The following is a 27,990-nucleotide window of genomic DNA, read 5'->3' on the forward strand; positions in this document are numbered from 1 at the left end:
CAAGGGGAAATTCAGATACCTGATATCATGCTTTTCACAACATGGATTGCCCTTTCAAACCTGCTTTATGCTTGCTTTTTGCTCATTTGCTGATACAGGACAGTTATCAGCAGCATGAAGGCGTAAAGAGCTGGCTGGTGTGGTTAAAATTGTTCTGTGCTGCATGGCCCTTATTAAATGAAATGGAGACCAAATTAAAGCACTTTCTAAAGCAAACCTGTTGCTAAAATAATTACACTGGGTAGCCCATTAGGCAAAAGAAATTGAATAATATCAGCAGTTCTTTGGAAGCTGCTGTTGCAGACAGACAGACTGCGTCCTTCATGGATTTCTCTCCCCGTGGAGCAAGGTGCAGTCACAAATACTGCAATAGCCACACAGTCCCTAAAGTACAGAGATTTGCTGGCAGTTTGGTAGCCTGCAGGAGAGAGAAAAGGTTTGGGAGAATCTCCTTTCCAGACCTCTCTTGGCCCAAGTAATAATTCTGCCACAGAAGTCCCTTGGGGGGTAAGACCCTTGAACGAGCTATGATTTTAAGTTAACACTAGATGTACACGTCTGAAAGCTGGCAAGCTGGAGCAGAAGAGACAGCCTCATTGCATAGCCTGAGTGAAGAGCATCCATGCTGTGATCGTTGCCTATGATCAGTATTACGGAAATTATTTCATTTTATTTTTTTTTCTTAAGAGCTTTATCTGTGAGTCTCTCACTTTTTTTCCTCAAAGCAGTTAGCAAATTCTCCCCACATTGTCCTGTAGCTGAGACTTGAGGCCTTGGTCTATTCCTCCCTCCCCTTCCTGAGGGATGTAGCTGAGAGCTTGTGCAGTGTGCATGACAAAACTTTACTGGGTAAAGCCCACTGGCAGCATTAAGGATACAAATGAGTGTGACCTGTTAACACTGGATGCTTGGGGCTTGAAAGGGAGTGTGGGGGGAAAGAGAGAATGGGATGAGTGCTTAACAGGTCTGTAGTTTTAGATGGAAGGACATTTGGTAACTAATTAAAGAACTCACCCTCAGTTTTGCATTTTCAATAGCTCTAATACTTATTACCCTCATGCATTTGAAGGACAACTGAGACTGGTGGGAGGGAGGTGGAGAATTGCATAAGATCATTTCAGGGCTAGGCAACCAATGGCAGTAGGCTGAGATCAGCAGTAAATTAGTTCCTTTGTGCTCTTGGGGGTCACTGAAGAGGAAGCGTCTAAGTGCTGAACAGTGTTTCAGTTCCCTCAGCCTTCTTGAGGTTGGCTCCCTGCAGATTTCCTGTGCTGGCATTGTCTGTAGCGTTCCACTGCAGTCCAGTGGAATGCTGGAATGTACCTGGGGAAACAGTCAGGTAACAGCTAAGTGGTTATAGATAGCAGGAGCAGTGAGACAGGCCTTTTGAAAATGCGATCTTTGAAATGCCAGGCAAAGTGCAGAGAGAACATTATTTATAGGCTTCTTAATAAAGCCATAGATAGATTAAAATAGCCTTATTCTGATCTCACCAATGTAACCACATTGACTTCAATGGAACTACTCCTGAGTTGTTACTCCACTGCAAAGGAGAAGAGGAGCCAGGTTTTGAATCACGATGCCATTTTGAAAGCTGCTGTTTAAAATACTAGCAAGCCACATGAGTGGGAACCATCTTCAGTGAGTTCTTGGAGGAGAGGTCCTTGTTTTGGAGTGTAGTTTCCTTCAGTGTTGATCCAATCTACTCCAGCTCGTGTGCTCTCTCCCTTCTCAGAATGGAAGACTGCTTCAGAGAGAAGGAGAGCACCATGCAATGAAATTATTCATGTTACCTGCAGTGGGCAGAAGATTTTGCTGCTTTAGCTGTTTGATCTTGTTTAGGGCTGTGATTTACCTTTGGCCTGTGACGTCTTAGCAGACTCAGAGCCTCTGTGGGCAGATTCCCCTAACAGGCTCGTGGGAAAGAACGTCGGACCAAATCTCCAGCTCACGTAAATACATTGAAGTCAATGTGGTAATGGCAGTTCACGTCGGCCAAGGATCTGGTTCTGCACTGGGGTCACTTAGTTATTTCATAGCCGGTTATTTAGTATTTCCCTTTTGATTTCAGAATGGACCACGACTTCTCCATGGCAGGGGTTGGAGTCAGTGTTTCCAACCCAGCATTGCTCCTTGTTACATTAGGAATAAAATCTTTCATATAGACAAAACATATATTTGTTATATATAATCCCTTGAGATGGTCCTGGGGCTAGTTTTATGGTGTCCTCAAGTTGACTGTAAGGACAAAGGTGGTTATAAAAGCAGTATGCTTGAGGGTAGTCTACGACGACTCCAACCAGTGGAGCTTGATTTCTCTGAGGTATTCCTGCATCCATATAGCTTTTTTCAAGGCTGTAATTAAGTGTCTCTATTACCCAAACCCTCAGTACAGTGAGCACTGGGTCAGGACCTGGACAGGCTGTTAGGTGCAGTGTCTGCTTCCAAAAGGTCTTTTCTTAGAAAAACGCAGTGTTGTCCTTTCAAATACCAGCTAATCATTTTCTCATGTTTCACATTTGAGCCTCCTGTTCCATCATTTATTTTGATCCATTTGCTCGCTAACCCCTCACCCCCTGAATTTTAACTTGCTGTGCTGCTTATGGCATTGCTGAGCTGCCGAGTTGGCCTTTTCGCTGGTGTTACTGCGCTAAAGCTCTTCTCTAACCTTTGGCCATTTTAATTTACTAAGTTAAATAAACCTTTAATTCTTATGTTTTCTATATTTGACCTATTTTTTTCTTTTTATCTATTTTCTCTCTCTTTCTCTTCCTTTTTCTTTCTTTCTTCTCTTCCCCTCCCCCTTGTTTCCTTTCCTGTGTCTGTTGTCATACATGTCACCTTGGACCTCACGGGAAACATCCACACTTGCCACATGCACCAAATTTGTTTTAAACAACCATTTTTCTCCCTCCTGGGAACCATTGTTTGGCACCTGCAGCGACCTTGGGAAGCCCATCAACGTCGTCCTCCTTTGTTTCATTGCTTCTTTCTGCAGTGACTCTGCTTTTGCTCTGTTAGAAACTTTGTACAACAACACAAATAAACAGCAACAAACAAATTTGCCTAAAAAGGCCTGGTTCCTACCCAGGTGTGAAAGCAGATAGTTTTTCGTTCAGAGGATCATATCAGTGCAAGAAAAAAAACCACGCACAACATATCATTTTATTGGAAAGATTGAGTATTTTGTAATGAGGATAAAAAAAGAAGTTTAAACCAAGCGTTTTCTCTCTAACATTTTTTGGTGTTGCTTTGTAATGAATTAGCCCTTTTTTAATGGATGTAAAGAAAAATTTTTTGTTGGCTTTTTTTATAGGAAGGTCTGATATTGAAAGCTTTTAAAAACCTGGTCTCTCTTGACATTTCCACACATCTGTTGCTGATCACCATTGTCTGTTCGTACCTATGAACGATATTACAAAGATAACCATAATAAAAAGGATTTTAAAACCCCATATGTATACCTAATTACAGGTTAAAAGAGAAAGAAACTTGGTAATTCTAGCCACTTGGGATGCCTGACTGAGATCTTTTTTTCCAAGGGCTTTTGCGCATGGATTAAACACATGGTCATCAGAACATCCCTCTGATGCAGTTGTCTGACCTAAAGTGTCTTGTTGAGATGGGTGTTGAGGACATTTCTTTTTCTTTCACATGGTTGAATCCCTGGAGCCTCACTGGCCCTTCTGTAATCAGGCATCTCAAGACCATTACATATGGGAGTTTGGAGCATAACACAGTTTGTGAGTGTACAGATTTGCAGTGGATGCTTGTCTAACGTTCTGTCGGGCTATCCACTACTGTATTGTCAAATGAGCAGAGAAACGGCTTTTCTTCCCTTTTAACTAAAAAGATTAGCTGGGAACAAGTAATCTGACAGGCTAAATGGGTATTACTGAACCTTAATAATATTCATGGTTAACTGTGCGTTTGACACTCCACCAGACAGGATTAATCTGTGGTGTAATGTGATGCAGTATATACAGCTTCCTCTCTGAGTCCTGTGTATCACATTTCATTCTAGCAATTTCAGTTGACATTCCTTTTCTTTAATGCGGTGTCCCTCGTGAATTGTTTTTATAATGGGGAAAGCCATTTGGCTATGCCGCTCCTTTAAGCCTTTCTGAGAACACCTCTCTCTCTCTCTCTGCAAGGACCTGGGGGAAGAAAAGGATGAGACTGGAAACATGGTTTGGACATGGTTAGGTTATCAAAGCTCTTAAACAGGATTAATTTCCTTTCTAACAAAACCTTTCCTGTTAGCTACAAAACCTAACCAAACCCCCTATTAATCATGTCTAGCTATGAATGTATGCACTTCATATAACATCTTGTCTCTGTTCGAAATGTAGTCAGACTTTGTTCACTGGAATCTGCACTGTTCGTTTCTATTTAGAATTGTAAACAAAAGCTTCATACAGATGTGTTTCTCTCTCTCTCTCTCTCTCTCTCTCTCTCACACACACACACACACACACACACACACACACACACACACACACACACACACACACACACACACACACACACACACACACACACACACACAGTTCCCTTTAAAAGGGGACACCTCAACATCAAAATGCCTTTTTAAATGCTTTGTGCTGTATAGACTATATTCCTACACCAAGTTCCATTAAAGGCCCTTTTGATCTTTCCTATGGCAGTGTTTATACACTTCTGCTTAGGCTGTGAGATCAGTATGTAGCTCAGAGGTGAATCTGGGCGCCTTTAGAGTCAGAAGCCCACTTGATATGCATGCATACGAGGTGTGCAGGAGTGGTGTAGTTACATGTGCATTTAACTTCAATTTCAGATGGAGGTTCATTGGGAAAACCAACAGTTTTCAATAGACATAATGAAGGTTTCTGGGGAAGGCCCACCTACTTAGGATATTGCGATGGCCAAGCAAAATCTCATCAGGGATTGCCTCAAGGGTGACTCCCATGAGGTGTCATAAGAACAAATATCGATGTGTCTTGCTTGTGCCTAGCGTTAGCAGTTTACACAGTTATATGACTATATGCACAGTAGCCAGCACTGAAAATGCAGATCTTGCTGCTGCGGGTTCCTGGGAATCTTGCTGGGAATTTCTGTGACGTTGCACCGCCCTAAGGCAACAAAGGCTGTAGTGTTCAGTGAAGGTTGCTGTAATGAGTTCCCGTAGCCACTTTCAGTTCCATACTACGCTTTGTAGCTTGTTGGCATGTCACTTAAGTTAGTGTGTTCACACCTGCAATATTTATACTACAATATCTCATCAGATCGGTTGTTAACATGACAATGTTTACATGTAGAAAACCAGTCAGGCTTTTATTATGTTTACACATTTCCATTATTAAAATAACAATAATGAGTCAAATGAACTGTCTGATGTAGTTGAGTTTATTCTGTAGATGAGTTTCCTTGCTCATTTCATGGGCTTCCCCTTAGCTGTCCAGAATACACTAACTGACTGTGTAAAGCAGATACAGGCGTTAAAACCCCTTTTACAAAGAGAATTTCCCCTCTATAGCCAGAAAACTAATGAATGGCACTGCTGACTTTGTGGCCAGTTTACAAGGATTATCACATTGTACTTGCCAATCCGTGGAGTTTGCCCCATGTAAGAGGCAGGATTTGATAGGATCCGAAGTATCACTGTTGCTTTGTTGGCCACAGTTTTCAGAACAGCCATCTCCCTTTTTGGTGTTTGCCACTGAAATCTGGGTGCAAAGCGGAGTGCTGGAGTGGCACAAATGCTCAGATTTTTAGGCAGGGATTCACCTTGCAAACCCAAGGTTTGTGGGAGCAAATCGTACCTGCAAAAAGGAATACCGGACCTCAACCGTCAGACAGAGTAACCCCATGTCATTGGCTCCTCACAGAATGAACTGCAGGGCTTTGCAGGATCTCACATGGCCAATGGAATTCCAGCTGCTGCTGTCCTGCAGCTGGTTTTAAACCCTAAATGCTTGGTTTCAAAGTTGTCTGTTCAGGCATTTGGCTACGTTAAATTCAACAGCGGTGCTGTGGCTGATGAGGCTCACTATGATTCAGCTATGTGTTCAACACCATCCAGCATTTTGCTGGGCTAAAGGACACTTCCAAAGCTTTCCAGGTTCCCCTGAGGGCTCCTGAGCTAGTGCAGTGAGGTGCAGCAGCTCCTAGAACCAAGGGCAGTGTGTACAGTGTGTGGGATGGGCAGCGCAGGTAAAAAGCAGCCTTGGTAAACTCCCACCCGCATTTACTCTGTATTTTCCTTCAAAGCAGGAATTTATTCTCTTGCTTTCTCTGTATGTCCATTCAAATGGAAGTGCCCTCCAGAGATGGAACAGAGCCCTATGCTCCTCTTATTTATATTGTATGCCAGAAGTAGCACCACTGAAGTCAATGGAGTGATACTGGTGTAAACCTGGTGTGACGAGTTCCCCCTGGGGTGCCACCTAGAACTAGCACTGAGCCCCCCTGACCCACCAGCCTGGGCTCCCTTTTACACTGTGCTACTGTGACAAGCTTCAAAGCCCTCCAGCCTGCACTTTCACCAGCATACCTACAGGTAGGGACACAGCCAGCTGCACTTACATGCAGCCTCTTTGACCAGCCCCTGCATGGGAAGGCTACAGCTAAGGCACCTACCAGCTCCTCAGGCACACTCCCTCTCTGGAGTATAAACCCAAAATTAGACTGTCTTGTGCTGCACAGGGAACTGTACAGTGTAAGCTCATGAAATTCACCCCCTCCCTCAATGTGGAGAGGAATATGCAATAGCCTTTACCCCTGAGTTATGATTCCCACACACTGGTCTAGATAAAGCACAAAAAAGTTTAACAACTATAAAAGATAGATTTTAAGTGAGCATAAGGGATAGCAAACAGATCAAAGCAGATTACCTAGCAAATAAACAAAAAGTACAAACTAAGCTTATTATACTAAATAGATTGGATATGAGTAGCAGCTTCTCATCCTAGCAGATGATACAAACAGGCTGCAGATTCTTAAGGGGCAAGCTTCACTTGCTTACAGCTTGGTGTTCCATTCACAGGCTAGAAATCCCTTTAGCCTGGGTCCAGCACTTCCCCCAGTTAAGTCTTTCTACCTCAGGTGTTTGCAGGCATCTTCTTATATGGAGAGCGAAGAACCTCAGAAGTCACTCCCCACCTTATGTAGCTTTTGCATATGGTGGGAACCCTTTGTTTCAAAGCTTGGTCCCCAGACTGGTCTGTGGAAAATTACTGACATCCCAAGATGGAGTCTAGACATGTGGTTTGATCCCATCCTTGTAGAGTTCTAGCAGCCATCACTCACTGGCTGTTTGGAGCATTCACAGGAAGGCTCCCCAGGTGGGAGATAAGCCTCCCCTAAGGCCTACTGTTTTCCTAATGGTCCATTCCCCACCCATTGTACAGAATGAAAGCCTCTTGTCTAGTGGTCGTTCGCCAGGTGTAACTATATTTGAAATGCAGAGAGATAGTCAATATTCATAACTTCAGAGACACGAATTATACATGCACACAAGTACGATAATTATATTCAGCAAAAAATCTCTCCAGTGACATCTCACATGACTTATCTTGCATAAAATACATCATAACGATGTCATAATCATATCATATAATATCATTCTGAAGACTATGGAGTGCAGTGTCACACCTGGCCTTTAGCACTCAACGGAAATACCCACTCCTCGTAACTTAAACCTCAACAGACACTCCCTCATCACACGGGCAGCGGCCGATGGCCCCTACGTCTTTCTGCTACCAGCAAGTGAGACTAAAGTGAGCAAATCTCACTCTGTGTGTAAATAGATGCTGTTATCACATGGGATGGATGGTAGCTTGCATTTGCTATTATTGCTTTTTTCTGATGTAAGTTATGCAGCACACAGGAGACAATGAAATCCTTCTAATCGAGTGCTTTTAGGCTGAAGGATATTTTTCAGTATCTGCAAAGGAAAATTATCATCTGATAGCAAAGGTTATGCTCACCTGGCATCCGCCATACTTTTCTCCATGATGCCAAACACACTGCAGAACCCTTGAAGTGCATTGCTGTCTCCCTCTTCTGGCCTGTGAATCATGCCTGTTTCTGTCAGTCCTGTCCTTTCTCTGTCCTGCCTACACCTAAGCTTCCTATACACCCTGTAGCTGGGCCTCCCACTGAGAGGATCTATCTGTGTGGTACAGCCCTCTTTGACAGAATGGACACATGTAAAATATGTGAGGAGTAATGCCTATGGGACTTTTTATTGTATGTTGTAAAGCGAGGGTGGCTAGAGAGGTCTTTCTTGACAGAAGCTGGTGTTCCATTGATGAACCATTTACAATTAATAAATGAAAGGGTTTTTTTTCCACTCATTTAGAACTAAAGACTCAATCAATTTTTTTTTAAATATTTGTGTTCATTTGCTTGACGTGTAGAGAGGATTCCATGCTCAACCCCAGAATGGAAAAAAATGCATGGGGAAAATGGACAGTTTTATGTTGTTGACTTGGGTCTATAGTTTGCAAAATAACACGTTCTGCCCATGGGAATGGGCCATATATGTTAAGCTGCTTTCTGTATTGTTATTTATTGTCTGTATTACTTAGCACCTGCAAGCCCCAGCCATGGACCAGGACCCCATTGTGCTAGGTGCTGTACAAACTCAGAATAAAAAGACAGTCCCTGCCCCAAATTTTCAGGAAAAGGCTTTGATCCGGCACTCATTGAAGTCAATGGCAAGATTCCTGTCAACTTCAATGGGCTTTAGTGGAGCTGGTTTCTGGCCTGATCCAATATGCATGACAACAGCAATTTTAATTTATGTATTCTTCTTCTGCTTTGTTTTTACTACCTGGCACTAAACGACTCAGAGCAGCCCATTTACACTCCAGTGAAGTTTCTTAAAAAGAGGCCTTGTCTCCATTGGAAGAAATGAGGTTTCTCCTAACTGTCAGAGTACTTGAATACAAATCCATATTGGAATCAGTGGGGTGCAGTAAAGGGTAGAGCTTAATGTTGTGGGTCACTTTGTTTTAACCAGAAACCAGTTGTAGGAATAAAAAGTAAAATGTCTCCCTTGGTCCTTGCAAAAAACAAAAGAATTCCAGACACATTAAAAAATAGGAACAGCAACAATTTCTTTCCAGTTCATGCGACCACCAGAGACAGTAAAACCCTCCTCAAGTGTTCTGTGCATCTCCACAGACTCTGAACCTTTACAGTTGCAGCGTATGTGAAGAATTAGATTTACTAAACCACGGCTGGTCTGGGAGATCTTCGAGGAAAGTGCCACAGCCAAGCCCACTTCAAGCGCTTGCCTCCATATACAACTTATTGTTCCAAACATAAATGGGTAACGCAGTAATGAAAGGATTCCCTTGCCCAAAAGGGCTGCAGCCCCCAGAGGCTTTCCCCTTACCTCTCTCTGCCCCACACCCCCTGCCTGGCCATATGACAGGCAAGCAGCTCTTTAGCCCTTTCCTGACTGTCCCAGCCACTCTTAGCCCATCCCACTTAAGAGACCCCAGAGGAGGCTTTGGGGTCAAATTAGTAAAGGTAGCGTTTGGAAGTCCGTGAGCAGGTGCCTTCCAGGCTGCGTTCTCATCCTTCATTCTTTCCTGGTTTACTGCAGCATGACAGGTGATTAAAATGTATTAAATGAGAACCAGGAAATGCTTTAAAGTTCACACCGAGACATTTTTAATGAATATTCCAATGTTCTTCTTCTCGGCTAGTCAGTGTGAAGCAGGCAGCAGCCATGCCAGTGCACTTAGTGAGGCTCCATTGATAAGGTCCAGGATCTAAACAGGATTGTACAGGGGAAGCGTTATTCTGCACCCACAGAGCAGCTGTGTGGTCTTTGGGGGTTGTATTCCTCTTAGGATTTGTATAGCATAGTGCAGCAGTTCTCAAACTGGGGGTCATGACCCCAAATGGGGTCGTGCCGTCAGCAGAGGAGGTTGCAGCAGTGCCTATTGTGCAGAGGACACTGTTTTGCACCACACGGTGTGACATCACATGTACAGTCTGTGTGAGGTCACGATGCATGGAGGATACCATTTTGCACTACAAAATGGCATTGTCTGCTGTGTGATCTTACACGTACCATACGTACGAGGTCACACTGTGTGAAGGACCTGTTCAACCTAGCCCCTCAGCTGGGAGCTTGTTGCAAGCACAGCAGGGAGGCATAGCCCCATGTCCCCACAGTGCTGTGATTGTGCATCTTCCGCCGCCGTGCAGAGTAGCCCATTCTCATTCCCAGACAGAAGTTTCAGATGAGCAGAAAGATTGTTTACCACACCACACCCCCTGCGCACACACCACACACAGTTTGTCCCCCGGGAGCTGGTCCAAGTGAAAGTCTTAACTACTGAATCAGCCAGGCATGAATTCTGAATACATTAGTGGAGGTGAATATATGGCACCATCTCTCCTTGCAAATACCAAGGGTGATGAATGTGTTTAATTATGCAGCTTGATGCACCGTGCTGGCAGGGTGCGGCTCTCTAGCACAAACAGTCTGCAGAGTATTTAATGGCCGCCTCCTGCAAGCGTCAGCATCTGGCCCTGAGAGCGGCTTGTAGAGAGAGCTGAAGAGAGACAGACCCATCTCAGTGGACTCCTGGCTCTCACGCCTGTCAGCATTGCAAGAGGGATCAAGATTTCTCTGGGTGTACTGGGGATGTGCTCTCCACCCATCCCCAAATAATAAAATGTGTGTGGGGACGGGGGACAAACTGTGCTTTCCATCTCTCAGGCCTAGCATTGGTCCTTCCACATGGCAAGGCGAAGCTGCATTGGCCCAAAAACACATGCGGAGCGTGCCCTGCTGTGCTTGTGCTGTGGATAGAGAACGAGAGTCTTCAGGCTTGCCAATCCAACACCTTTCACCAGCAATAAGAAAATAATTAGAAAACAATAGAATCACATCCTGACTTTTAAAAAACTTTCCACAAGGAAGCTGGAGAGTGCTCCAGCCAGCTCCACATAAATGTCAGCCACCAGCTCTGCTGCACAGTCGGTCAGTGTGTGGCTGGGCCAAGCACACGGGCTGACGTCGGGAAAGCAGATGACAGGAGTATTAAGTTACTGCTCTTGGGTGGGGCTGATGAATCCCGTGCTGGTGCCCAATGCTGCGGTTGCTGTTCAGTGGCTCAGGAAGAATAATTCTGAATAAAACAGGGAGAGCAGGTTGCTTGCTTTAAAATGCATTGTGTGCGCAGGCCGGTGCCAAGACTCTGGGAGGAATCGCTCTGCTCTGGCTGTGTAAAGATGGCGCTTGCTGCTGCCCACCTTGGCCACATGGGATTCAGCTCCCTGATGGAACTGCCTAGGCATCCATTCCACCCCACTGCCAGCAGTACACACAGCACTTCGGGAGCAGTTAGGGAGCCCAACCAGTACTCAAGGGCAATGTCCAGTGGATTTCAGCTGTATGGGAGCACCTCATAATCTTGTAATGTATTTATCCTCACAACACCCTGGGCTAGGTCAGTGCTGTTATTCCTGTTTTTCAGGAGAAGAACTGAGGCACAAGCAGGCTAAGTAATTGGCCAAGGTCACACAGGGTCTGAACCCAGGTCTCTGGCCAACACCTTAACGACTGGACCATGCTGCCTTTCTGTACTCCAGGTGACCTTGGGACTTAGACATGCTGATTACCCCCATTACTGTCCTGCATTCATTGTTTTATAACTGGGTAGGCAAAAAATACCATCTGGCTATGGCGGGAGTCAAGGGCCATGGATAAGACATGGGTTATTGGGTTAGCAAAGGGGAAGGAGAGGGCCTCGTGGCACATGTCAGTCTATGGCAGCATAGTTTGGCTTCCAGGAATAGAACCAGACAGTCCGAAGGGTCCCCGTGACCCTGGCCCTCTGGAGTATTCAGGACCCCCTACCTGCTGTTGGGATGGGTAACATTAATCTGCAGATGATTATGCCAAATTGTCAGAGTACAAAAATGCCCCAGCTGCTTCCTGCCCGGGGCAGTGTCTGGCAAAGCAAGTGCTTAAAGGGCTTTCAGTTCTGAGAATTTGGGGCCTCCCCATATGATTAGCTGTGTAGGAGGTGGCACCGTGTCGTGCTCAATACAGTTCTGGAAGTGCCAAGCTGCCGGTCTTTGCATGCGGCTCGATCCAGCCAATTCCCCTCTCGGAAGGCTCCTGGCATTCGGGTATCTGTGCATCCGTGCCACGTTGCTGTTTGCATTTCCCAGGTGCACAGAAAACCGGGTCATTTACCCATCACTTCAGATGGGCAAATAGGTGGCCTTGAAACACTCCTCTTCCTGTGACCCTCCTGGCTGAGCCATCTCTGAGTTGGAGGTGGGCTTTTCTCCTAGTCTCAGCACTGTGGGCCAGTTCCAGTATTTATTCTGTTCTGCTGCCATCGCCTGCCAGAGCTGAGGATTCTAGGCCAGGACGAATTTACATGTGGAAACCAGACATGCCATAAATCCATCTCCCACAGCCAGAGGAAAAGACCGAGCCCAGGATTTATCCCTGAAGGGCTTTGTGACACCTGAGTACACTATACGGCCTTCATACTGATTGGACACTAGCCCACAGAGATGTGTAATGCTGGTAGCAGACAAGCAGCCATTGAACTGCATGCACGCGTGGGCAGGAAGGTCTGACTGGGATATGGGGGCATCAGGTGCTTTGACACTGCCATGGTCTGATACCATAGTGGCTCTGGGAGTCACGTGGGTCAGATCTGTTTGATCTTTGTACGCCATGTGCTCTTGGAACTTGCTACTGCTGGTACCTTCACTTCCTCGGGGCAGGAGCTTGTGCCTGAGACACTTCAACAGGGACGTGTGGGGCACAGAGTCACTGACCTTATGAATCGAATGGATGCACTAAAACCAAAGTTTTGTTACTGGGACCTCATTCCGTTTAGGAAGATGTAGAATCCAGATCCATTCAGGCTGCCAGCCCCTCTGCATTGCAACACAGAGGGTTTTAACTCGGTGCATAGGACTGGCCAAATCAGAGGGGTCTGTCTAGTTCAGTACCCTGGTGGCCAGCCCCACGTGCGTCAGAGGAAGGTACAAGAATCCGTGCAGTAGAATAGGCAATTATGGAACGTGATCTTAAGGAAAGTTTTCTCCTGGTGCCTGTTAATCAGGTTTTGTCTACACTGCACTTAGACACCCACGGCTGGCCTGTGCCAGCTGACTCGGGCTGTGGGGCTGTTTAATTGCAAGGTAGATGTCCAGGCTCTAGGACCCTGCAAATAAACAGCCCTGCAGCCCGAGTCAGCCGCAGGTGTCTAATGGCAGCATAGACATTGGAGGCTGGGTTAGGCCCTGGAGCAGGAAGGTTTAGGTTGTTCTGCTCTTCGTTACTGTAAGCCTGACTGTTCTTGTTATCCACATCAATATCCAACCCTTTTCTGAGTCTTAAAGTTCTGTAAGCTTGGCAGTTTCATAGACCAGTGTACTAGGTCTGGGGCATTTTCAGGTGTGCTGTTGGAAGATTTGGATCAGAGCCATTGCCAGGTGCCAAGTAACGCCCATTACCTGCTGCCTTGCCCCGGTTAGATGAAACATACAATCTCCACTACCAGGCAGATTTGCTCAAAGGTTTTTTATGTAGCATAAAAAGCATTTTCCTTGTGCTAGAAGCTAAACTGTGTTCCTAACCCAGGCGCTGCTCCTTCAAACACTTGTGCATAACCTGAGTTATACTTACGTCAGTGTCTTCAGTGGGACTACTCGTGTCAGGAAAGTTAAGCACATGCATAAGAATTTGCAGGAGCAGCACTGAAAACAGGATGCTGCTCAAGGAGCTGTGTCATGTGCCTCTGTGGCGTAGATTGTTTGTTTCTACACCCCAGTCAGCTCACAGAAAATTGTTTTCTCCTGTTTAAAAATAGTAGAAGCAAGCATCAGTAGCAGCACAAATACCAGCCAACAATGAAACAAAGCAAGGGAATCCCTCCAAGGTGCATGATTCCCCTATGTAGCTTGTGGCTGGTCTCTGAGACGGGGAAGCCAGAGAGAATCAGAAACACCTGCTGGATCAACAAGGCATGAATGCAGGCATGTCCCTTTCAAGGCAATACAGGGGCTTTCATCTTTACTATAGGACTTAAATGTCACAAGCCATAAGACCCCCATCATTTTCTTTGGGAGACGTTCCCACGTGTGTCTGTCAGGGAGTCTTTCCTGATATTACCATAACGAGCTTACAGCGGCACAGCTGTACCGACAGGGGAGAGCTCTCCCGTCGACATCCTAAAACTGGCTGCATGAGCGGCGGTAGCTATGTCAGCAGGAGAAGCTGTCCCACCAACACAGTGCTGTCCACACTGGCACTTCTGTCAGTGTAACATGTCACACGGGGTGGTTTCTTCACACCCCTGAGCAATGTACGTTTTACCAACAAAAGTGCTAATGTAGACGTAGCCTTAGTTTCCCAGAGCTGCAGAAGAGCTCTCTATAGCTCGAAAGCGTGTCTCTTTCATCAACAAAAGTTGGTCCAATAAAAGATATTCACCTCACCCACCTTGTCTCTGTCATAGACCTCTTAGCCACCACGTAGCCAAGAGATGCAAATATAACCCTTTTAGGGCCCAGTCCTTCCAAGGCAGAAGTAGTATTCACGTGGACTTCAATGTGCTTTGGCTAAACTCTCTCTCTCTCTTTGGGCAGTCAGTCTCTGCTGCTCCCTGGGCATATTTTATTTCCTGCCCCCCAGTTGTGTCACACTCTGCTAGTGAAGCTCTCGAGACCAAGTGCCTGATGCCAGGCAGGACCCCCCACTGAGAATTCCCAGGTGCTTTCTGCACTCCCAAGTGAGGCAGATGTGTGGCCAGAGCATTTACACTATAATGATTGGACTCTGCTTTCTTTCCTATATATAGCAGCTAGAGCGCGTGTGTGTGTGGGCACAAGTGCAAGTGGACGTGTGTGTAGATGCATGCATCTGGGTGCACGTGTGTAAGCATAGATCCCTTGTCTGTACAGGAGATGGACGTGTGTGTAGATGCACGCATCTGGGTGCACATGTGTAGGCATAGATCCCTTGTCTGTACAGGAGATGGACGTGTGTGTAGATGCATGCGTCCGGGTGCACGTGTGTAGGCATAGATCCCTTGTCTGTACAGGCGATTTCTCTGATAAATGACTAGTCATTGCCTTGCAAAATCACCTACGTGTTTTATTAGTATAAATCTGACGCTCATGATTGTGAGCAACAGATGCCAGGCAAAACCACAAGCTCTCTGCCCATCCTCATGTACACACCTCTCCCCACCCTCAGTGCAGGCCAGGTGCTAGCCCCTGTGGCCACCAAGTAGCTAATGAAGTCTCAGAGCTTGGCTCTCATTTCTCCCTACTCCCTCCTTCCCAAAAACCCTGGTTTTCAAAAATCCCAGAGCAGTTTATTGCTCTCGTGCCCCAAAGAGTCTCCGTGGGTTTGCATGAGTTGAGGGCATTCTCGGGCCGACTTCAGTAGCTGAGCCTAAATGTGCCCAGCTCCCTGACTCTTAGAGCAGGGCAGCAGGAGAGCACCACTGTGAAAAAGATCTGGCTCCTCCCACAGTTTCCCGCACAACCTCAGCTGGACCCCTCACTCCTGGGGAGTGTAAATCCGTCTCCCCCCGGCTGCTTCCCATCAGCCTCGTCCATGCTAGAAAGAATGGTGTCAGGTGGGAGGACTGCCAAGAACACTTGGTGTGTGGGTGTCCACCTGGCACCAGGGAAATGCACAGGGGTGGTGAGTCCCATGTAGCGACAAGCCCCTTTGTAATAACCCTGCTGGGAGTAGAGTCTCCCGGGACAGTCAGCTGGGCCCTGTGCCTTCCCCCCTCTCCCCAGTGAAGGACAGACCAGTGCTGAGATCCTGCAGTTTCTTTTAACATGGAGTTGAACCAGTGTGACACAGCCAGAGCCCAGGCATGGGGCCCTTCTTTGTACAGCCCTGGCAGGCTGTGCCCTGGGGAAAGCCCTCCGCCTCCCTTTGGAGAACACTCAGATGGCAGACACAGAGAAAGACCTTGTAGGTTTTTCCTGTCTGTCTCATGGTCCAGAGGACTGGGTAGGATAGTTTCCCACAGTGTATTCTCCAGGCCTTTGCCCAGCAGAGCTGAGAAAAGCCCTGGTAGCCCTGCCTTGTCCAGTCCTTCCCTGATGGAAGGACAGGAGCCAGTGCAGCCTATTCCCAGGATAAGGAGCCACCAATAACAGCACTCCTAGAAAGGGTGGGGCCGGATCCCGCTATGGCATCCCACTCCCAGAGCCCTGGTCACTCCATTAAAAAGTTTTGCAGAGGCCAAGGCACCACTGTAGCTATTCCCGGCACTGCTGCAGTTCGAGGACCAAGACTGCCTTCATTTAACTGCATCACCTTCTCCTCCTTTCCTTTGGTCTCTGAAGCCAGCACCAGCCCCACATCAGGCCTAGGGACCGCTGCCATCGTGGGCATCCTCATTGTCATCTTTGTGCTGCTCCTGGTGGCCGTGGACATCACCTGCTACTTCCTGAACAAGTGCGGCCTGCTGATGTGCATCGCAGTCAACCTGTGCGGCAAGTCCGGGCCCGGGGCCAAGGGCAAAGACATGGAGGAGGGCAAAGCTGCCTTCTCGTGAGTAACCTCTCTGCTCACCTCTGACCTGTCCTTCCATCAGCCATGAGCTCCCTGGAATGGAACAGCCCCCAGTACAACACCTCTACCCTCTAACCCAGTTCTGTAGCCTCAGAAAGCAAGTGGCACCCTGACTGGGGGCCACACGCTCCAGCTGTGCCTTGAGGCTGCTGCCCTTCCCCCAGGAGATTCATGCCTTCCCACACCATATTCCAGCCACAGAAGAGGCTGCATTTCTAGGGAAGCCGGCGTTCGGGCTGGCTCCAGCTCTGGCACTTCATGGGGGTTAGTGCAAGAACGGGATTTGGCTGGGGGCTACTCTTTCACTGCTGTTTCTTCGGGAGGGGTTTCTTCTGAGAGTCCCCTGCTTTTTGCCCCATCCGCCTCCAAAGCCAGCATCAGGCTGATCTAGAATCCAGCAAGATCAGGTGGAGGAGGTCCTGTATCCAGGTGCTATGTCCTTGTTGGGGCAGAGGGCGTTGTCTATTCAGCATCCCCAGGGTGGCTCGGGGGCGGCAGAGGATGAGCCACTCACTGACACTAGGTACTGCCATGGTCCTTGTTTGGGGTTTGGGAAGGGGGCATGTGTCGGGGCTGAGAACCAAGCCGCTTTCCCAGGCCAGCCCCACCCTACCATGTGGACAGTTGCTGCTGGCAGCCTGTTCCTCCCACCCCCAAGGAAGGGTGCTTGTTTGAGGCTGGGAACCACTCACCCGAGTTTGCAATCTCCTTTCAGAAAAGACGAGTCAAAAGAGCCCATCGTGGAGGTGCGGACTGAGGAGGAGCGGACCCCGAACCACGACGGGGGCAAACACACAGAGCCCAACGAGACCACGCCGCTGACAGAGCCTGAGTAGGTTGACATTCAGTTGTTCTCGCCCACGGTCAGTGCAGCGTCGTCTGCCACTGTAACCTCTGGCCTCTCGCATAGGTGACCTAGGCAAGAGAAGGAGAATGGTCAAGGCTCAGATCTGGGTCCCTGCCCTGTCACAGTGAGGAGCTCCTCTCTCCCTCAGCATCGTTTCCTTTGTAATATTTGCAAAGAACGAGAACAAAGCTTCAGGGCCAAGTGCTTCCCATGGTAGAGCACCATCACCCAGCCCTGCTCATTGCCAGGGCAGATGCCCCATATCACACTGCCTCCTGGCGGCGCAATGCTGTGCCAATGGCTAGTTAGTGCCGCACCCATGGTATGGTGTCGACGTCTACTCGCCCCGAGCGAAAGGTCCTCCTGGAATTGATAGCGACAGAGCAGCTGCGCTCTGGATTTGTGCCAGATTTACAACTGTGGTGGGAGGCATGTCGCAAGTTCAGACATCCTTGCCTGCACACTGGGCCAAGAGAGGGTTTGGGAGTTATCCATGGGTCTCGTGTGCACCAGGGAAATTCACCATTTGGGCATGAGCCATGGTTTGGTGCATCCACACTAGCTAGATTTGCCCAGCATCCAATTTAGCCCAGTTCTACACTGTGGTACTTGCAATGGCCTCTGGGCACCTACTCCATCATTCCCAGTTCAGCTCCCAGAAACAGTGCATGCTGGGAGATTTCAAAAGGCCACCAGTGGTCTGTGTGGCAGAAATGGGCAGAGTAGTTGAACCATATCTACTTGTTTGAATCCACTAAACTGGCTGCGAGTGGACCGGTTTATTAAACCTGCTGGAAGATGGCCCATTCTGACTGGGTAGTGGACCATCTCTGTGTCTGGATGCAAGTATCTTACAGACATTCCTGGGCTCTATGCAACAGGAGATAGATATCATCTGAGCTCTCCAAGAAGAAATAATGTCTTTGTCCAGTTAATGTTTTGGCTCTGGTTTGCGGTTGACCCAGTGAGTTTCTTATTTTCTCGCTGGGTTGCCAGCGTCATTGGGTCTCTAGGCTTCCCTATCTGTAGTGTTGCTCTCTTCTCTGCTGGGGTGAGAATTGAGAATAACTGGTGCTAATGGCGTTGCTGGCAAACTGGATATCTGGGCCTGGCCAGGAGAGAAGCAGGAGCCATGTTTTATGCAACAGAACTGGCCTGGGGATGTGCTCTTGCTGTTGAATGTGTTGAGCTTTCCTTGGGTTGTTTTGTTGAACTTTTAATGAAGTGATTAACCTTTGTGAAGGTTGCCCCCAATTAATAAGCCGGGGTGGTGGTGTCAAAAGCGTTGGCTTCTCACTTGATTAACCGTTGTCTTTCCCGCAACGTCCCCTCCCCCACTTCCCTCCTCATTAAAGCTTCCAGCTTCAGAAAGGCTCCCATCAGTAAACTGTCTAGGTTCCACCATGGCTGCTAACGCACAGTTTGTGCTGTCACACATCGTCCTGAAGTAACACTGACCCTAGCTGGAACCAAACTAAAGACAGACTCAGTCAGAAGGGAGGAAGGTGCTGGCCCAAAGTGTGTGGGACACACACTCTGAGGCTGGATGAAAGTAAGAGGTGCACAGATACTGGGGCAGGGCTGGGGCAGAAGGCTTGGACCCAGGGCCCTGGATCAGGACCAGAAACATTGGTGAGACCAAGATGTGTTACTGGCTCTCAGGATTGGGGCCTCAGGAGCAGGAGGAAGACAAGAGTCCATGGGATGTTGGGGAGGAGGCTGAGGAGGGAGGCTAGGTTAGGGGAGAAAAGCCTCTCTACAGGGCATAGATTGGGGTGAAGTTTGGGTTAAGACCTGATGCACAAAACACCATGTGAGCAAGCTGCTCCTGGAATGCCATGTACTCTTTGCTCTTCCTCCTCTTCCTCGTCGCTCTTTAATCTCCCCCCTTGGTGCCTGTTCCCAGTGGCACATCTGGCCTCAGCAGGTTCCTCTTCTCTTGCTTCTGTGTCCTCTGTGTGCATTACAACTGCATGCCACGCTGCTGCTGCTTGCGCTGCGCCGTCTCTTGCCTTTCCACTCATTTCCCTCCTATCATTTATGGGCTTCATTGTCTATTTCTCTTCTACTCCTGTCCTCCTCGCAGGCACCCAGCTGATACTACAGCTACAGTGGAGGACATGCTGCCTTCCGTAACCACGGGCACCACTAATTCTGACACTATCACCGAAACCTTTGCCACTGCTCAGAACAGCCCGACCAGCGAGACCACCACCCTGACTTCCAGTATTGCCCTGCCAGCCACAGCTATCCCTGACTCAAACTCCGTGCCGCCCAGTCAGGCCACTCCGGCCAAAGGGGCAGCCACCTCAGCTTCCTCGCCACTGTCCTCCTCGGCCCCCAAAGTCGCCCCCCTGGTTGACCTCAGCGACACCCCAACATCTACTCCAGCCACTAGTAATTTGTCTTCGAGTGTCCTGGCCAACCAAGGGGCAGTGCTCAGTCCCAGCAATGCCACCAGCATGGCTGAGGCCTCAAAGGCGCCAGCTGGTAGCAAGACATCTGCCCCAGCCCCTGCAAACCCCGCTAGCCCTCCAGCTTCTTCAGAGCCCAAGCAGGAGGTGTCAAGCACCAAAAGCCCAGAAAAGGAAGCTGTACAACCCAGCATGGTGAAGAGTCCAACAGAAACAGCCAAGAACCCAGCTAACCTGAAGAGCGAGGCTGCCTCAGGCAGCACCACAAACCCCTCCCAGAACGAGGACTTTAAAATGGACGAAGGGACCTTCAAGACCCCAGACATTGACCTTGCAAAGGATGTTTTTGCAGCTCTTGGCACTACTGCTCCTGCCAGTGTGGCTAGTGGGCAAGCTCGCGAGCGTGCTGCTCCCACTGTAGACAGCTCTGTACCGCTGGCACCGGCAAAGACCGAGTATGGCTGCCTTTAATCTTCCGTGGTGTGTGTGCTGTGCGTCTTGTGCATTAGTGCTGTGTTCTCATTGGATGTTCTCTTAACTAACCTCATTGTTCCTCTAGCAAACTAACTCACCTGTTAAGCACTACAGCAGGACCTGGCGCTAGGGAGGCTGGGTGAAAGGAGGAGTAGGGGGCCCCTGGGTGCAGTGCAGACAGGTGTCTAGTCCACAGGGAAAGATGAAGTAATAAATTGATAATGTGTTAACAGTTAGGCTTCCATCCTGTTCTCGATTCTGTTTGGAAAGGGCTCAGGACCCCTTCCTTGCCAGCAAAAGGGGCCTGATCCTGACAAACACTGTGCCATTGTAGTTCACTGGCAACAACAGACCAAACTCAATTTCACTAATGTAAATCCAAAGCAGCTCAACTAGAGTCACTCCAGTTTTACTCCATTGCAAGGCAAGGCAGAACCTGGCCAAAAGGGGAACTGTGGGTGCTCAATACATTTTGGGATCAGGCCCTACATTAGCAAGTTCCCTATGAAGAAGGACCTGGCGCAAGCCTGCCTGTGGGACCAGCACAGCTGTTCGGGGCTGGCCCATTTGGCCTTGTCTCATCCTGGTGAGCTAGTGATGAATTTCCCTCCATCCAGTCTCCCCTCGGCTGCCACAAGCGATTAAGAGAGAGCCACTAAGCCTGTAGGCATGAAGGGATAGCCTCATTCCATCTGAACAGGATCCCCCCCACCCCCGGGCATCACCCTGTGCCTTGCATTTGGCAAGAGACACTGTGCTGCTTGGAGCTGCAGACAGCTTTGGCTGCAGCATTAGCCATTCCTGGTTTGTTGGGTGGGGCGTGATGTAGGGGCAGGTTAAGCGAGGTGGGAGGATAGGGCTGCTTCACTGGCTCAGCCTGGACAGCGGTTCCTGGGAGAGCCTGCAAAGTGGAGGAGTGGGGAGCGCTGATAGGCAGTGCATGGACTATCTGTCCTGTTCAGAGTGTTGGCACTGTCTGGGTTCAGCACAGCCTTTTGGCTGCCTGGTTCGGTACCGCACATTGTCAGAGACAGGATCAGATAAAGGAAGCAACCACTCCTTCCCAAATGCCATCGGGCTGGTGCCCTCCTGAGGGAAAAGGGGTTCTTGTGTTGGAAGAACAGCTCAGATTTGTGGGAGCAGCTGGTTTGATGTGACACAATGCTGAGTTGTGGCTTTGGCTGGAACTTCTCCTTCCCCCCTCCTTTCCCAGGAAAAATACCCCTGTGCTCACAGCTTTGTGTATTAGCACCCACAAAGCCTGGCACTCCAAAGTTTGGGTTCAGTGCCGTTCCTCTGGTGTGGGCAGTACTCAATCAGGTCCTAAGCGTTCTGCAGACTGCAGGTAGTTCCTGCCAGAGCAGAGTCAAAGCACGTGCTGTTCCACAGCATTAGTTAGGTGCCTGGCTCCTCGTGGCTTCTGGTCACCCCGTCATGCCTGCTGTGCTGCTTCCATCCACTAACACACTGGAGAGTAACTGTCCAGCAGGACAGCATGTGCATCCTGCCACCCGCGGTGCAGCAGGTATGTTCAGCCTGGGAGGTTGAGCAGCACAGCAGATGTACTTGGACTGGTCTGACCACACAACTATAGTGAACAAGGCTAAGTGACTCTGTGGCAGAGGAATCCTCGGTCAGTTATTTATATCGCAGTAGTGCCTGTAGGACAAGGCCCCGCTGTGTCCAGCATCTAGCACCACATAAGGAAGAAAGAGTCCCTGGCCCGAAGAACTTGCAGCCAAAGTGCTAGGAGGCTGTAGCATGTGCTGCTGGGATTGACATGGAAGAAGCTCAGGGGATGCATTGCCAGCAGCGAGCAGGCATTTCCACCTGCAGCTCCTCTTCCCACTTGCACATGCAGAGAGTCCTTCCAATCCGGCCCTCTGCCCACGTCACGCGAGTCCCAGAATCCAAAGTAGAAACCAAAAAGCATCTCTGCAATGTACCTTTTTGGCATCAGAGTATTCTCTTCACTTGCTAGTCTGTCCCTGGCCGGCAGGGCTATGTGAGGGGAACCTCTGGGCAACTTCACGGCCTGCATCCTACACTCTGAGGGGAAATCTCTACACCGCAAATATCCCCGTCCCTAGCCAGTCACATCAGTAACAGCGACCAGGCTGCTCCACAGCTCCAGCTAACAAATCCTCGGTGGTGAAGTGAACCTAGGAAACTTTCTCACTAGCTAGACTCCTCAGCTGGAGGTGCCCAGTGTGCTGTAAATGTACCACACCGCCTGGCAGGAGCAACAGGTGGGGATTGCTTCCATCTGTGGATACCTGGTTTCCAGTCCGGCTTGGCTCAGCATGAAATGAGCTTTGCAGCCTCGACTGGTGGCGATAGTGTGTGGCCTCTCCCCTGGGGGATGGGAGAAAGGAAAACATGCATTGGCTTTGCTGGAATTTAGACTCATGTTAGATAAATACATCCCTGGTCACAGTTTTCAGCATGAAAAATGTGAACTCACTGCAAGCAGGAAGGATCTGAGGCTCCCAAGGAAAGCGAGGTAGATGTTGCTCAACTCTGGAAGTCCACCACTGCTTATTCTTGTGTCACAGAGTTAGGGCCAGATCACCAGTCTTTACTCACATTAGCTTGCACTGCTGGAGAAGGACACTCACCTTAAAGCTGCTGTACAGGCCCAGGGCTGGCTGAGAAGGAAGCTGGGGTACATGCATTGTACCAGTCTCCCCTTGCCCCGCAGAAAAGCCCCTACGGTACCATTGTAGCTAGTGTACATTGAAGTAGCCCTGTCGCTTCTCTAACGTAGTTGGGTCCCCTTGCTGGCCCCAGGAGGTTGCACTTGGAGCAGCTGGGAATTATAGTCTTTGTTTCTGAGGATGTTGGTCTCAGAACTGGGAGAATAAATTCCATCCCTTTTTCTCTCTGCCCGTGTATCGTGGTGTTCTCAGATTTACTCTCCGAATTCTGCCTCCAAGAAAAAAGTCCCCACTATTAAAAATTTAACCTGTTTTGATTGGGCACTCCGGTCACATGGTAGTGTTTCTGTCCTTCGATTGGACGAGGTGATTTGTAGACTCAAATTTCCATTGCAGATGCAGACAGCGTTTGCATTTCCTGCAAATGCTTCTGGCAGCAGCCTGGTTGCATGGAGCATTCCTGGAAAGCAAACCCAAAGGGGATGGGAATGAAGTCCAAGTAAATGTATTTCCAAAGCTGAAGGTCATTTGCAATATTCCCCCAGCTCTAGTCATGCTGCTGTAGAAGATGGGGTGATGCTTTGTATGGAACATCTTGGAGCCATTTCAGAAGTATATCTATCCCTTAATGCTAGCACATCTGAATGAATAAACCAACTGATGGCCTCTCTCTAAACTGTGCTGTTTTGGTGACTTTTCCACAGGAAAACTCCTGTAGAAGAAAAATCTGAGGTGCAAGCAACGGAACCGAAGACACCTCCAGCAGAAGTCAAGACGGTCCCCAACGAAGCCACACAAACAAATGAAAATGAGAGCAAAGCATGATCAGCAGCAGCAAAGAAAAAAAATGACAGAACAACTTCACCTGAGCATTTAAAACACAACACACATCTCATTCCTCTAGTGTCTTTTGCCTTTGAAAGAAAAACAGACAAAATGAAAGAATGCATACATGGGGATCTCTTTTTTCTTTGTAGGTTTGTAGGAAGGTTCTATTTGTTGTGCACTTGCTTTTAAGGAAAAATAAAATCAGTTTTTTTAAAAAAGGTTGATCTCGCAACCAGATCAGGGCTCAATGAGCCCTGCATATATTCAAACAAACAAGGTCACGAACATCAATTGCAAATATGGTTACGAAGCTCAAAACCAACTAGATTTAGGGTGGGTGGGAAATTAACCCTGACTTTTCTTTGGTTAGCCTAACAGAGCAAACAGCTGTACCATCAGGTACAGCCAGTACTGAATGTCCACAATTTATTTTTATACTTTTCAGTCGAGTTTGAAATATGTAAAGCCTCGTAAATAAGTTAACGTTTCTGTTCACTTTGTATTTGTTCAGTAGGCAAAGTATCTCTCGCCCTTTGTGACTGAATCCAATCTCCAGCTTAGACAGTTATTTGGGGGGTTATTATTATTATTGTTATTATTTTTAGGAAGAATGCCAAAATTGCAGCTTTGGGGATATATTTCAATTTGCAGTATTCAGACTTCTACATTTTTTTTTAAATTTTATTTTAAATTTTTTTGCCAACTTTTGTTTTTTCCAGTGTTTACAGTCGACAAATGTTTTTTTTTACTTTTGTTGTGTTTAAATGTAAGTGTAAAATAGCTGCCTTTTTTTAAGTAAATACAGTCTATAGATGTTAGATTTACTAGCATGCTTGCTTTGCAAAGGGAGACATTTTAAAATATGGATGTTTACAATAGTTGTTTCCCCTTTATCTTTTTTAATTATAATTATAATTATTATTATTATTATTATTATTTCTTACTGGAGTAAGAAGATAAGTAACACCATTCATTTTACTTTTGGTGAGTGGACAACTTGTCACCAACCAAGGTCTGTGTCTAGCAATGCATTTAAGTGCATTAACGTTAAGTGTGGGCCTAGTAAATGGAAATACTGGTATGCTTAAAGTTAAGCATGCACTCAAGTCCTTTGCTGGACCAAAGACCAACTGCATAAGAGAAATATGTTCTCTGCTTTTCTTAGACATTCTCCCCTGTTCCTTCCAGGAATCCTCCCTCAGCTCTGAGAAGCAAAAGGGAGTTTGTACAGTCAGGGCTGGTCTAGTCTCAGTGAACAGATGTTTGAATAAACCAGTTCCCCCTTTTTAGGAAATAAATAAATAAATAAAAACTATTTTCTTTTACTCTAGGATTTAAAAGGAAAGAGCTTGTGCACTTCAGGAAACTAGCATCTTCTTTTGAGGAGTGGAAACACTAAAAAGTCCTTTCATTCACTGGGGTGAAATTCACCAACACAAGGTGTAGGCACCACATTTATGGTCTGATCCTATAAGGATTTAACTGCATGATTTGATGCTCACAGAGTAGTCCACTCATGCTTTACCAGATCAGGACCTCAAAGACCTTATCCAAAGCCTCTTGACATTGATGGAAAGACTCCCATTGACTTTGTTGGCCCTTGGATCATAGCTGTAGTGCTCAAAATGAGGCTGATGTGGTGCATAGGCTTTGCACGGGGGTGAACTTTGCTCTTACAGCAGCATCAGTGACAATTGCTATTTGGAATCCTAGAAAAACTGCAAATTTTGGGTGAGAAAAAGAGCGAATGAGGGGTGGGTTAGAGGAGGCAGAGAGGGTGGTTGGGGGAAGACCAGCCCTTGTATAGAAATGTTCCCCCTTTTTTGGTTTTTATTTTGTTTTTGTTTTTAATTTTTTATTTTGTTTTCCATTCTACTTTAGATCTGCAAGCTTGTGCACTGTGGGCGCGTGAGTATTTTAGTGTGAAACGTGGTTTTTGTCATAGTATTGAAATAATAAACATAAAAATAAAAAAAAAACTTCAACATAGTTTGGATGTGGAAGGTGTAGCGGATAGTTCAGACAAAAAAAATTATTCAGGAAAATAAATAAAGAGAATAAGTCTTATAAGGAACAGAAGCCTTTAAATGAGAAACAAACAAACCTGACTACAGCATACATTCCTTTGTGCTATGGTACTGAACAAATGAAAGAAGATTTTGGGTGGGGAGACTGCAGTTTGTCTCAGCTACATTGAACCACTCTCTTCAGTGTACTCTTATAATGATGCAGTCTTTAACAGTGGCATCGCTAGATTATAATTTCAAACTGTGAAAAATAATGGTCTTGTCATTTGCTAAATGTGGGGGTTTTTTGCAATTTTTTTCTTAGCTCCTGGGGATGGAAATGGAGGCTATCTGTGTGTGTGTACCTAAGTACACATGCACACTCAAACTCACACAACGCCCATCCTTAACATGCCACTAGGATGGATGGATGTTTGATTAAACATCCTGGACCAAATCTGACCCTTGCTTGTCCCCATCAGGGCAGCATGGGTGTAACTAGGGGGAAGATTTGGCCCATGGTCCCTAAGAAAACATTTTTCAAAGAGATGGATTGATCAAATGTGACATGAAAGGCCACCGTGGCTTCTAGAGAGGAAGAGTCCACATAGCCATGGGGGAATCAATGAGTTGGAAGAGAGCGTGTGTACCTCAGTTCATAATGATTACCAAGAGAATCTGTTCATCGTTCGTGTGAAGTTGTTAATGGCTTTGACTTGCTTTGCCAACTATATTCTATACCTCATAAGTTATTACCCTTTGAGAGCTGAGCAGCTGTTCTGAGGCAAATACTGCACAATCCTAATGATTAGATACAAATCCATTGACACTGGTCAAGGTCTGCTTGATAAGTACTTGGACTTGTGATATGGATACCTAAATTGGCATTTGTCTTGAACAGGAAACCAATTCAGAGCCTGATCCAAAGCCCATCCAAGTCAATAAGGAAGACTCCCGTTGACTTCAGTGGGCTTTGAATTGAGATTCATGAAGTGGACATCATTGCTAGATACCAGCAAATGCTGTGTTTACTAGACTAGTAGTCAAATCCATTCTGCCCCTTTTCAACACTGGCCTGAGATTTCTCAACCATCAGTACTTGCCTATCGACTCTTGAAAGCATTTTTATAGTTCTCCATAACCAGAGTGTCATTTTAATTTAGAAATATTCCACTGTTCTGAACTAAAATAGTTTATTCTTCATTATTTTTTTTAATCTTTGAAGAGGGACCAACCTGGCACCGTTTACATTGTATATATTTATATATGTGTTGTTGCCATACATATATATTTATATAGCCACCGAGACTGATCAGCTTCTGGTGGTGGAGTGATTGCATTTCATGTTGCACCATACATACAATACCAAGACAACAGCACATCCAATTGTTCAGCTTTTAGACTGGAGCTTTATTTTCACACTTTTATATGGAGCCTTCGGACCCCAGGTTTTCGCAAGAGGCTGTTTTGATAGTGGTTCTCAGACCCTCCATTGACATCCCTACCCAGCATTCCCTACTTTTGGGGGCCTTCTATCTTGTTATAAAAAAAACAAAAAACTTTTTACCAAGTGAAACATTGATACCACCTTTATTTCCATTCTCACTGGTGTAAATACTGATACTAACGGAGAATTTTGACTTTGCATTCTGTCAGAATACTTGTGTTCAAATAAAAATTACAAAAAAAAAAGCCCACTTCTTAAGTCTAGCCTTTCTGTTGCCTGGTGCATTGTGTGTCCAAATACAGGCCCACGAGATCTTTTCTAGTGCTTAATATTTGACCCTTCAAGGGGTTCAGGCACCAACTTCTGTTGTTACTAGCACAGTGGTGACAACAGGGACTGTGAGTTCTGGTTAAAAGAGGTGTCATCTTGATAGTGGAGTGGAGACTGAATAAATGGATCACTCAGTGATTCCCTTTTCTGCTCATTCCCTCTGAAGTACATGGCCTTAGCCACTGTCAGAAGGCAGGATACTGGGCTAGATGCAGCTTTGGTCTGACCCAGTGGGGTTGTTCATTAGCAGAGAAGGATTTGGATCTGGATCATGTGAGAGTGATGCTTGTAAGGTGGACTCTCCCAAGACCAGCTGTTCCAATTCCTCACCTTTTCTGGAGGCTCTTCTTCCACCTCATAGACCGCTTGGTAAAACGCTCAAGCCCAGTCACAGAGGAGAATATTTTT

The 27,990-nt window shown here is 47.0% G+C and overlaps 1 protein-coding gene across 10 annotated transcripts in view; it reads left to right on the plus strand.

Annotated features, from left to right (window-relative positions):
- Positions 1 to 27,491, plus strand: part of NCAM1 (neural cell adhesion molecule 1) — a 238,965-nt gene extending 211,474 nt beyond the window's left edge. For 4 of the 10 annotated variants that reach the window (XM_050921784.1, XM_050921785.1, XM_050921786.1 and 1 more), the window contains 4 exons: positions 16,351 to 16,558; positions 17,295 to 17,411; positions 19,513 to 20,295; positions 23,676 to 27,491. In XM_050921784.1, coding sequence (XP_050777741.1) covers positions 16,351 to 16,558; positions 17,295 to 17,411; positions 19,513 to 20,295; positions 23,676 to 23,796 — 1,229 coding nt within the window. In that variant the 3' untranslated portion in view covers positions 23,797 to 27,491. Of the gene's footprint in view, positions 1 to 2,941; positions 5,151 to 16,350; positions 16,559 to 17,294; positions 17,412 to 19,512; positions 20,296 to 23,675 lie in introns of those variants that run through there. The other 6 variants (XM_050921788.1, XM_050921789.1, XM_050921790.1 and 3 more) reach the window with 2 other exon arrangements.
- Positions 27,492 to 27,990: the final 499 nt, after the last annotated feature.

The sequence above is a fragment of the Gopherus flavomarginatus genome, chromosome 13 (genome assembly GCF_025201925.1).
Source record: "Gopherus flavomarginatus isolate rGopFla2 chromosome 13, rGopFla2.mat.asm, whole genome shotgun sequence".
Taxonomy (NCBI): Eukaryota; Metazoa; Chordata; order Testudines; family Testudinidae; genus Gopherus; species Gopherus flavomarginatus.